The 12,529-nt window shown below is 40.5% G+C and overlaps 1 protein-coding gene across 8 annotated transcripts in view; it reads left to right on the forward strand.

Annotated features, from left to right (window-relative positions):
• FBXO25 (F-box protein 25) overlaps nt 1–12,529 on the forward strand; it is a 61,847-nt gene that overhangs the window by 26,962 nt on the left and 22,356 nt on the right. For all 8 annotated transcript variants that reach the window (XM_006130970.5, XM_025188608.3, XM_025188607.3 and 5 more), the window contains 2 exons: nt 1,224–1,316; nt 11,994–12,087. In XM_006130970.5, the coding sequence (XP_006131032.1) occupies nt 1,224–1,316; nt 11,994–12,087 (187 nt within the window). The remainder of the gene's footprint in view (nt 1–1,223; nt 1,317–11,993; nt 12,088–12,529) is intronic.

Here is a 12,529-nt window from a genome sequence, read left to right on the forward strand (position 1 = left end):
GCCAAGTATTTTGGAATAAATTAGCCAGATAATTGAAATGGTTGTGATTAACTTGTGCTACTTTGACAAATATATAGAATTTTGCAGAATTATGAAGTATTGTTCACAGAATTTTTAATTTTTTGGTTCAGAATTCTCCAGGGAGTATTCACAGGTAATAAAGACAAAGCCTCATTAACATGTGAAATCAGGTACCTTTTAGTTGTAGTTCCCTCCTCTTCTCTCTCAAGGCTTATCTAGACTATGCGGAACAGTTGAAAGAGGATATGCAAATTCAGTGGGAATTTGCATATCTTCTGGGATTGCACTTTCAAAAGCACAGCTTTAAGTCTTGGCTTGACAAAGCCCTGGCCGGGTTGATTTAGTTGGAATTGGTCCTGCCTAGGGCAGGGGGCTGGACTTGATGACCTTCTGAGGTCTCTTCCAGTTCTGTGATTCTATGAAAGTGAAAGTAGTTTAGACACAGCTTTTTTCAGCGAACCTCTTTTTCCCCCCCCTCCTCCCCATCAAAAAGCTGCATCTAAACTATTTTCGAAAGTGCAATCGGAAGAAGATATGCAAATTCCCGCAGAATTTGCATATCCTCTTTTGACTGTTCCGTGTAGTCTAGATAAGCCCACAGGTTTTGTCTACACTGAAGTGTAAAGTGCAGCTGCAGCAGCACTGCTATCACAGCGCTTTAATGTGACAGTGTGGTCACAGCACTAGTGGAGGGAGAGAGCAACTCCCTGGTGGAGGTGGCTTACTTACAGGACTGTGAGAGCTAACAGGCACTAACTGTACTGTGCTCAGGGGCATGTCTTTTCACATCCCTGAATGAGAAAGTTACAGCACAGTAAAGTGCTAGGGTACACAAGCCCTAAGAAGTAAAATAGATGCTTGGGCTAGATCAGGGTGAGGAACCTCCTACCTGCACTGGGAATGCTGTTAACCTGGTTTGCGCCAAGACTGCAAGCCATGGCCTCTGGGAGCTGCGAGTGGCTGTGTCTCCAGACACTCAAGCTATCTGGCAGCCTATCAGCAGCTCACTGATGAACCATGTGTGGCCAAAGCTCCAGAACTTCCTCACCCCAGCCTGTATTTGGGAAAGTATGCCTAAGTGCCCTTATTGAATAGGGATATTTAAAATTCAATGATTAATTGCTTTCTTGAATCAGAACATTAATGGTGATGAACTGAATTATTATTCTTTGCTTTTAAAGTGTTTTTTTTTCTTTTTCAAGAGACATGGCTATTGCACTCTGGGAGAAGCTTTTAATCGCTTAGACTTTTCAAGTGCAATTCAGGACATCAGAAGGTTCAATTACGTGGTCAAAGTAAGTTGTTTATATATTTCATAAACACTTTGCTGGATTGTCGGATCTAATATTCTGGCAATTGGCAAATACACAAATAAGCTGCACAAATATAAAAATGTCCAAGTTCTGGAGTAAACTTTGATTTTTGTGTGTGAAACTGATTTATTATCCTGTGAAACTTCTCAGACTCCAGAAGGAAGAAAATAGGATGGTTTATCTGAAAAACCATAAAAAAAGTATAACACTAGTGATAACTTCAGTAGTTATACTTTTTTTTTGGATGGAGCATAAATTATAGTATCCAATAAGAGGTGGAACTAGAAGTACCAAAATAGATTTCAAAGAGCAAACAACTTAAGTTGCAAACAAAATTTTGTTTAAGTATATCAAAAGCAGAAAGCCTGCAGATAAATCAATGTGTCTATTCACTCATCAATAGTTCAAGGGAGCAATTAAGGAAGATAAGCACATTTGAATGCTGGAAAGTTTCTTACCCTGCACCTGCTCTTTTCTTGTAATAAAGATGATGTCCTCAGAGATGTCAGAATAGGTGCTGGAGAAAATTAATTAAAAAAACAGTAAGTCGCCAGGCCCAAATAGTAAATCGAAGAGTTTTGAAGAAGTCTTAAGTAGAAGCAGCAGAGCTGTTAAAACAATCAGTCATTAAAAACAGCCACTGCTCAGAAGATTGGAAGGTAAAAAGTTTACAAAAATGCAATTCTAGAGGTTGATCCAGTGGATTTACATAAGTAATGCTTACTGGATTGTACCTGTCAAATTGGTTGCAAAGGAATAACAAACCACATAGAAGATCATGGTATAATATAGACTAAGCAGTTGGTTCTCTGCAAAGAACGTGACAAAGTAGTGAATTAAAGAGAACTGGTTGGCATTATAAGCAGTGCAAGCAGATCTGCCTTAGTTAATGTTACATCATTCTTCCCATGTATAGTGCCTGTCTTCTGTGTCTTGCCTTTAGCTTTGCCAAAATTTAACTGTATGCTAAAGGGAAAAGACAAGAACGTGACTGATTGCAGGATGATTCAGGTACCAATTTCCCTCCAGAACTGGAATGCAATCCAAGATTTTAGTATTGCACCTTGCAAAATAAGCTACGCAAGTTGAGCTAAGCTAATTGCATTGTTGAAATATATTATTTCGACTTTTGGTGCTGTCTACATAGCAGTTTGAGAGAGAACACACTTTCCACTGTTCGTACAATGAGAGTTACAGGAGTTGGAGTAAGCATTCCTCCAGCTCAACATTATTTTGACATTGTCAAAATAACTGCTTATGTATAGACGCAGACTGTGTTGTTCTGGAATAATGTCAGTTATTCTGAAATAACACTGCTGTGCAGGCTACCCTAGGAGACAGAAAGCAAAAAGAGTAAATTAAATGGCCAATTTTCAGTGTGGTAAGTTTACCAGCAGGGTATCTCAAAGTTCCATTTTAGGTCTTATGATTAATGCATTTATTAATCATCTGGAAGTGGTAAGTAATGAGTTATATTTGCAAAATGACTCAAAGTTATTTACATTAAGCTGAAATGACAATGTGATGACATATAAAATATTGGTAAATGCGAACTAATCTGCATTGAAGGGGGAAAATGTAAATGTGTACACCTTTTTAAAAAGCTAAATTAGCAGCATCAAATTAAGAAAGGGACATGGCTGTTGTAGAGAGATCAAGGCTTGGATGCATAAGCACTGCAGTGGTGAATTAATGCGAAACGTATTAAAATATTTCTATATAGGTTAGTGGTGTGGCTTCCTCTGAAATAGTATGTGGTATTAATCTCCCATCGTGGTATTAATCTCCCATCTTGAAAAGGATATTGCGCATTAGAGAGGGTTCAGAGAAAGATGAATAATCAAGGGCATGGAAAAAATGTCCTAGCAAAAGAGTACAAAAATTGTGTATGTTTACCCCAGAAAAGAGAGAAATTGGAGTAGTGTAATATCTGGAGGTTCAGTCCAGACCAGCAATAGGTTGTCATTGCCTGAGATGTAATCCTGGCTGGCTGAAATGTTCTGCCTCTGTGGCTCACAGCCCAGGTAACAGCCAGTGCATAAGCATGTAGTTCACTGAGAGTATGTCTAGACTACATGGCTCTGTCGACGGAGCCATGTAAACTAGTTTACCCAGCATTGGCAAAGAAGCAATTAAAAAAAGCCGTGGCCACTGCGCTGTGCCGACGATCAGCTGATCCAGCACAGCGCGGCAGTCTAGATGCGGGTCTGTTGGCTAGGGAAGCCTTTGCTGACTGATCCGTTATGCCTCGTGAGCTACATTAATTTTCCATTTCTCCAGTTGAGTCTCATGATATTTCCTGCTGATTTAGCTGATTGCCTTTTTTTTTTTTTTAAACTGCTAATATGTATATTGAGGTAAACCCCATTTCTTTGTCTAGGATAAAACTCTGCCGAAGCTTACCTGTCTGGATTTAAACACGTAATCACATCATACAGAGAATTTATAACTTCACATATAATACTACATAATTTTACAGTGCTTACTTTTGCTAATGATATCTCTTAGGCATATTTTATACAAATATCATTGCATTAGTGTGTAGCAGATGAATATAGAGGTGACTTGCATCACAAAGGGATATACTGAAAGTATATAAAATAGAAGGTAATTAGGAATCTTGTCTTGCTATCTCATTGCACAAGAACAAAGCAACATTGAATTAAGGTTACAGTTAGGGAAATTTAAAACCAATAAAAGGAAATACTTTTTCACATAACCTGTAATTAAACTGTGGAATTCTGTCACAAGAAGGTGCTAAGGCCAAGAACTTATCAAGGTTCAAAAAGGATTGGATATTTATATGCATATTAAGAATATCCAAAGTAGTGATATTTAATGATAACTTTTGAAAGGGGTATTACTTCATGCTTCAGTGCTTAACAAGAATTCAATAAAAAACACTTTAAATTTCTACTTCATTCATTTCTTAGATCTCTTGTAACAGCATGGGAATCTCTCATTACCAGACACTACTGACAATTATTTGCAAAAGGGTCAGCCAGTTTCAAAGCCCATGCTGCATAGGAAAACTTAAGAATTTCATTTTCCTCCACTTATTCTCAAGAGTGCACCATTCTAAGAGTGTCTAGAAAAATGGCTTTTTAAAATCTCATCCTAAATACATCTTAAGTTCTTGTACTCTGTGTTTTTGGTTTCTTAAAAGTGCCACATCTTGTGCATTTGCGTTCAGCGGTGTCGAAGAGAAGAGAGAAAAAGCAGTCAGCCTTTGACCCAGCAAAAAGTGGTGGTGGTGGCCTAGGATTTGCTGACACTATCATCTCCATAGCTGGTTGCTACAAATTGACTACTCATTGGACCAAGTCTTAATGTGGATTTGCTTGAAATAAACTAGTTCCCAATTACAAGTTTCAGACCGTTCCAGTTTTATCTAAATTGAGTTAGTATTTCATGAAGTGGCATTAGATCTCCTTTTTCTTCCCCTTATCTATTAGGGTTTTTTTAGTCCTACTTAATGACCTAATGCATCTCCCCTTTGGTTGGATCTTATCTTGTCAGAAAGGAAGCTAGGGATTAGTATAAGCCCCATTAAAAAAAATGAACAGTCCTAATCTATACTAAACATTCCCACCAAACTGGCAGTCTTCCCTTCCTCTCCCCTTCCCCTCCCCCCCAAACATTCCAGAAAATATTTGAGTTTTGTATTGAGGGTTTTATAACACAATCGTATGCCACCTCTAATATTTGCAAAATATAGTTTAATACATTGTATAGTAACAACCAGAATTGTTCACTTTCAAAATAGCTTTTCAGTGGATCAGGAATACCACTTCTTGAGTGTGAGATTCTATAAAATGATTGATTGAGCTCTGTTGAAATTGTCCAGACCAAGTTCAAAAAGTTCTCTCTCATAATATGACGTAACTACTATGTCGCCAAAAAGAATTGATCTGGGATTTCCTTTTTTAAATAATGAAATTAAAATGGCTGAGCGTACTTAGTACACATTAAATATCAGCTCATGAATGCTAGATATTGTAACTTCCACCTCCCTTTTTTAAAGGAAAATTATCAAAGCAAGTTCTTAATATTACTCATTAAGAATACAGAAAATTTGAGAAACTAAGAATATCATTAGTGAGGTAGCAAACTATTTTCTCATTGTTGTAATGGTAGGGGATGAGCATGAGTTCAAAGAATGACCATACTGATCAGACCAAAGGTCTGTCTAGATCAGTATTCTGGCTTCTGAGAGTGGCCAATGCCAGATGATGCAGTGGGAATGAACAGAGCAGGGAATCCTCAAGTGATCCAACCCCTGTTGCTTTCCTAGCGTAGGACAATCAGAGTCCAGGGACACAATTTCTGCCCATTCTAGTTAATAGCCATTGATGGATCTATCCTTCATGCATTCATCTAGGATGTTTGTTGTTTGTTTTTTAACCCTGCTAAAGTCCAAGTCTTCACAGCATCCTCTGGCATGGAGTTCAACAGGTTGCGTGAAGAAATATGTCCTTTTTTTGTCTTTTAAATTGGCTACCTGTTAATTTCATTTGGTGACCCTTAGTTCTTGTGTTTTTGGAGCATGTAAATAACTTGTCCTTTTATTTATTTTTTTTCCTCCGTATCAGTCATGACTTAGACCTCTACCTTATCCCCCCCATTAGTCTCCTCTTTTCTAAGATGAAAAGTCCCAGTCTGATTAATGTCTCCTCATATGGCAGCTATTCCATATCCCTAATCATTTTTTATTGCCTCTCTCTGAACTTTTTCCAACCAAGGTATTTTTTTTTTAGATAAGGCAACCACATCTGCACATAGTATTCAAGATGTGGGCATACCCTGGTGTAGGACTACTACCATTTTTATTTTCATGCGTACTTAGTCCAGTGTGAGGGGGCTACTGGGCCAAGCTAGTGGCCATTCAGCCGTAAACGTCTGCATTCCTGCACCTGGTGCAGAGATCCTGGAGATTGGACTGCTCATCCCACACTTCAAGGTCTAGAATTTTCACACCAGTCCAGGATTGGGCCCTCTTTCACCCCTGGCTGGGGCTTGAGAGGTAGTTGCTGATATTCTTCAAATTCCTTTTTGGACTTCATAATTATATTTTTGCAGATTATAAGACTTTATGCTCACTAGGCTGTAACTTCCACTTTTTAAAGGATGCCTTTTTATCTCTCACTGCTTCTTTTACTGGATTGTTAAGCTACGGTGGCACTTTTTTGTTTCTCCTACTGTGTTTTTTAATTCTGGGTTTACATTTAAGTTTATTCTAGTGTCTTTGCAAACTTTTCATGCAGCTTCTAGGAAATCTACTTTTGGCGCTGTACCTTTTCATTTCTGTTTAACTAGCCTCCTCATTTTTGTGTAGTTCCTCTTTCTGAAACTAAATGTCACAGTGTTAGGCTGCTATGGTGTTTTTCCTGACACAGAGGTGTTAAACTTAATTATATTATGGTCACTATTTCCAAGTGGTCCAGTTAGATTCACCTCTTGGATCAGAGCCTATGCTCCATTTAGGACTAAATCTAGAATTGCCTCTCCTTTTGTGGGTTCATCTCTGCATCCCATCTTGAGGTGACACATATCCAGTCAGTATGGGGATAGTTGAAATCTCCCATTATTATTAAGGTTTTTTTTATTTTTATAGACTCTCTAATCTCCTTTAGCATTTCACATTCACGATCACTTTCTTGGTGATGGTCATTAATGTATCCCTACTGCTATATTCATATACAATAAACTTCCGATAACCCGGTACCCCCTGGGTCCTATAGGTGCCGGATTATCAGATATGCCGGACTATCAGAAGGGGGGACTATGCGGGGTCTGGAGTGGGGTGGGAGGGGATGCCACCCCAGACCTCTCATAGCCCCCCCCCCCTTACGATAGTCCGGCTCTGCCCCAGGCGTCCCTGATTCAGCCGCTGCTGGTCAGTTTCAGCAGCAGCTGGATCGGGGATGCCTGCAATAGAGCAGCTGGGGTGCTGCCGGGTTGGTCCTGCAGCGCCGAGGGGCGGTGCTACGGCACCAACCCAGCAGCACTCCAGCTGCTTTTGGGGACGCCTGGGACAGAGCAGCTGGGGTACTGCCCGGTTGGTCCTGTAGCGCTGCCCCTCGGGGCTGCAGGACCAACCCGGCAGCACCCCAGCTGCTCTTGGAGACGCCTGGGGCAGAGCAGCTGGAGTGCTTCCGGGTTGGTCCCGCAGCGCCAAAGGATGGCGCTGCGGGACCAACCCGGCAGGACCCCAGCTGCTCTGCCCCAGGGGTCCCCGATTCAGCCGCTGCTGAAACAGATCAGCGGCTGATTCCAGGAAGCCCCAGGCAGAGCTGCTCTGCCCGGGGCTTCCTGGAATCAGCCGCTGATCTGTTTCAGCAGCGGCTGACTTGAGGACGCCTGGGGCACAGCAGCTGGGGTCCTGCCAGGTTGGTCCCGCAGCGCCGAGGGGCGGCGCTACGAGACCAAACCCGCAGCACCCCGGCTTGCTGTGCCCCAGGCATCCGGATTCAGCCTGCTGGTGAAACTGACGCTGCTGGTTAGTTTCAGCAGCGGCTGAATCCCGATGCCTGGGGCAAAGCAGCTGGGGTGCTGCCGGGTTGGTCCCATAGCGCTGCCCCTCGGCGCTGCGGGACCAACTCGGCAGGACCCCAGCTGCTCTGCCCCAGGGGTCCCCAAGAGCAGCTGGGGTGCTGCCGGGTTGGTCCCGCAGCCCCGAGGGGCAGCGCTACGAGACCAACCCGGCAGCACCCCAGCTGCTCTGCTGCCGGCTTCCCCGATTCAGCTGCTGGTCAGTTTCAGCAGTAACTGAATGCGGGAAGCCTGTCCGGCTGCCCCAGCACTTCCGGGTTCCTAATGGTGCCGGACCATCAGGAGTCCCGGAGCATTGGATGCCGGACTAATGGAGTTTTACTGTACTTAGAAAATGGAATTGGTATCCAAAAAGATTCTATGGAACAGTTTGGTTCATTTACAATTTTTAGTTCATTTGAGTCTACACTTTTATATATTGCCACTCCCCCACCAGAATGACCTATTATGTCTTTCCGATATATTTTGTACCCTGGTTTGTATTACTATGTCCCTTTGATTATGCTCATTCCCCCAAGTTTCTATGATACATATATCAATATCCTCACTTAGTACAGGGCACTCTAGTTCTCCCATTTTACTATTTAGATTTCTAGCATTTGTATTGAGGATGTAAAATCCCAGTTAATCTGTTAACCAACTAAAGCAGGATCTTAGGAGAGAATTCTGTAAATTGCCTCACAACTGCATTCTGGCTGGTCCTACAGCAGTGTTCCCCAGCATAAGTGGTGGAGACCATTTGAGATAAATATGTCTCTCTCAGTATTTGTAGAAGTGAGAAAACCAGCCAGGAGCTATGATTAATGTCAAATACTAAAGCTATTCTGAAATCAAAAGCAGAGTTCTCCATCTGCAATTCACTGTGCTTTAGATCAGCTCCATACTAACCTATGTTTAAGAGGCAGTGTTTAATTCTTTAAATACAATTGTATATTTTTCAGATTAATACTAACTTATGAATACTCGGATCTATTTTGACTATTCATAAATTAGTATTAATCTGAAAAATATACAGTTGTATTTTATTTTGACTGCTATTAAACTGTTGCATGTCTTGTAATGTGAACACCATTCATCAGATTATTGCTGCTATCTGTTTCTGAGGCTGAATGTGAAAATAATCTAGAGTACTTGAATTCATGAAAGATGTTGCACCTTTCCTCTTGACTCTGATGCATTACAATGAGCCCATCATCCCATGATTCAATCAGTGTATGGTCTACCATTGGCGATTCTAAGCCCTGTCCCTGATCTTCAAATCTATCAATGAGCAAAGGTCCATACCTATCAGAGGCCACATCTTTAGGGCCCTAGCAAATCCACTGCCATGGAAAAATGTATTATGGATCGTGAAACCTGATCTCCCCTGTGAAATCTGGTCTTGTGGGTGCTTTTACCCAATACTACTCAGATTTCAGAGGAGACTAGTGTTTCTAAAACTGGGTTCTTGACCCAGAACAGAGTTGCAGGGGAGGTCACAAGGTTATTTTAGGGGAATTGTGGTAGTGCCACCATTACTCCTGAGCAGCTGGAAAATAGTGGCTCTTGGCTGGGTGCCCAGCTCCAAAAGCAGTGCCTTGCCAGAAGTAAAGGTGGCAGTATGACACCGTATCACCTTTCACTTCTATGCTGCTGATGGCAGCAGCTCTGCCTTCAAAGCTGGCTCCAAGTCAGCAGCTACCACTCTCCAGTTGCCCAGCTCTGAAGGCTGCACTGCCACTAGCAGCATTGTGAAAAGCATGGGTAGCAGTGCTGCAACCAACCTTTCCTCCACTATAACCTTGTGACTACTGCAAAACTCCTTTTTGGGTCAGGATCCCTAAAATTACAGTGCTATGAAATTTCAGATTTAAATAGCTGAAACCATGAAATTATTACAAGTGAGGTATAAGTTAATAAGATATCAGAACAGCCTATAGCAAATTTTTATGTAAAAGGTATGAAAAGGAAACAGACCAAATCAGTCAAACAAAAGGCCTGCTGACATAACTCAAGGACTTAAAATCATGCATGGTGAATAAAAGAATTGTGGAACAAGGAATCAGTGCATCAGAAATTGTCAGAAATAGCTTTAAATGGTGGACAAAATAGTGAGGGGATGGTCTAATTCACCCGCCATTCCCTATTAGGATCTGTAAAGTAAGAGACTTTGGTAGAAAAATTGGTTGCTGGAATGAACTTTGCCAACATGGCTGTTAACCCTCACTGCCACATGAGACCTCAGGCCTTCATTGTCCTGATCCTGAGACATGTCCTGACCAGACCAGGCTAAAGAAAGAGATCTAGTTGACACTGCCATCTATGCCTGAATGCCAAACTCAACCTAGGATATGCAACTTAGTCTCTTCCTTCCTCCCCCACGTATGTCCTTGTCCTTCCCCACAATATTTCTTCTTTCCTTTTTCCCCCTCTGTCTAATAAGAGACTGGCCTTATGTGGTCAAGACTGTACATTGTGCATTACTGCTGTTTCTTGTGACCAGAATAATAGACTAAGATCAGTGCCCTAAAGAGCCTGATGCTGGTATATGTTTTGCATATCTTAGAAATAAGACTGTTAACGCTGCCTGCGTGTCTCATCAGCAGTGAGGTTGCAAATGAGTCATCTTGACAGAAGCTGCATTTTCTATCCTTGCTGGGGGGAGGGTTCTCTCTAGACTTTAACAATAGCAAGGAGAGTGTCAGCCCATCTCAACTAATTTATTTTCTCAAAAAGTAGAGCTTCTCAAATCTGCAGATATCTGTCTTTGTGGATACAGATATTCATGGATCATGTTTGTAGATTGGATGCTAATACAAATTTCAAACCTATGCAGGGCTCTACCAAAAAGACAATTGCCATCTTTAATACCATATAAAAGAAAGTCCAACAAGAAGGGGATTTTTCTTCTGAAAACTGTCTGCAGCTAAAGAGAAAGGGAAGATGTTAACAATGAAATCTTTATGTAATACTTCACATTTCAAGTGCTTTAACTGTTTTTTCTTTTCTATTACTTTAGTATAAAGTTTAAAGGATGTTTCATATGGTTCAATAAGGTATTGCACAGGCTAAGGTTGCTATATACCAAACTCTGAAACTTGTTTTAAAACTGTTTGAGTGATAGCGGGTGAGTTAGGTTAATGCCTTTAGCCCATGTATTCCATCTAAAGTATTAAAACTCCATCTTGTTCAGCAAACCTCACTAGACAAATATAATGTACCTGAAGAGCAGTTGAATGTTACCATTGAGTTAGTCCTCAGATTCTCAGCTACATTTCTAAGAATTTTGGCAGTGGCTCCTTTCAGATAGCTGCATGGCGTTTGTTAACATCGTCTAGACCAGTGGTTCTCAACCTATTTATGTCCTCCACTTAACTCCCCTCAATCCCACATATCCAGTGTTCTCTGCCCAGATGCCCCTCCACTGAATGGGACCAAGAGCAGAGAGCTGGGGGCAGGGCCAGCTGTGACCCCGAACCCTACTGTGTGAGGCCAGGTGACAGCCAGGACATCGTGGTGTTTATCACACAACTGAGCTGGGCCACTGTTGTATGCTATCTAGGTCACAGGTTGAGAACAGCTAGTCTAGACTAAATCCTTTAATTTGATTGATTTTTTTTTTTTGTAATTTTGGAGTTTGGCACAGCAATTTCAGATAAGAATGTTCAGATTAAGGAGGAGAAAAATTACAATCAGTGTACATGCTCTCTCAGAAAACATTGCTTAAAGTAAATTATGAATTATGTGCCCTTTGCAGTTGTACATGGGTAGCTTTTCTAAAAGCTATGGTGAAAAGGGGATCTATCCCATGAACTGTAAGAAATGTGACTATTTTATTATTCTTAGACTACGTGGATTTTTCTCAGAAGCCATTTGGTAGTAATCTCAAGAATACAATATTTGTACAGTACACTGAAAATGTATGTCTCAATTTGAGCTAGTAATGGGAGGTTAATTAGTGGAACCTTATGTGTACTTTTAATTTTCTTTTACTTTTATGCTTTTTCTCTCTTGCACTGTTATTTCATAAGGCATAACTGTGATGCTACAGTCTTTCATAGAAGAATATCTAAAACATGTTTGGTTTTGTAGTCTTTCCTTTTAATGTTTTTTTTTTTTTATTTTTAGTTGTTGCAGTTAATTGCAAAATCACAGCTAACTTCACTGAGTGGTGCAGCACAGAAGAACTATTTTAATATTTTGGACAAAATTGTACGAAAGGGTATGTTATGGGTTCATTAACATTGAATATATTGCTTTTCTGACTTTCAGCTAGTTTAACTATTTTGAAAAAACATGTTTACTTAGTAGAAATCTAATACACTTTTAATCAGGTTCTCAATATTGAAGAATATTATTCAGACAATTTATAAAGTCAAAGAAGACATTATTCTTCATGGTCAAAAGTTCTTTGCTCTCTTTTACTATACTATACTCCTTATCCAATCTGAAAGTTCTTAGTTCAGAACAAAACCATTCTTTATTAACCTGACTACTGTGTATGTCTTTATTGAAAACATTTACATCATGAACTAAAACACTTTTAATCCAAATTTGCCAAGTTGTCCACAGAAGTATGCAAGAAAACACAATTATTCCCGGTATGTGTCATAAGAAAACTGGGTCTTGCATGGTAATGTTGAAAAATGAATTTTATAAAGTTG

This window comes from Pelodiscus sinensis, chromosome 3 (genome assembly GCF_052426305.1).
Source record: "Pelodiscus sinensis isolate ZL-2025 chromosome 3, ASM5242630v1, whole genome shotgun sequence".
In the NCBI taxonomy this organism is placed as follows: domain Eukaryota; kingdom Metazoa; phylum Chordata; order Testudines; family Trionychidae; genus Pelodiscus; species Pelodiscus sinensis.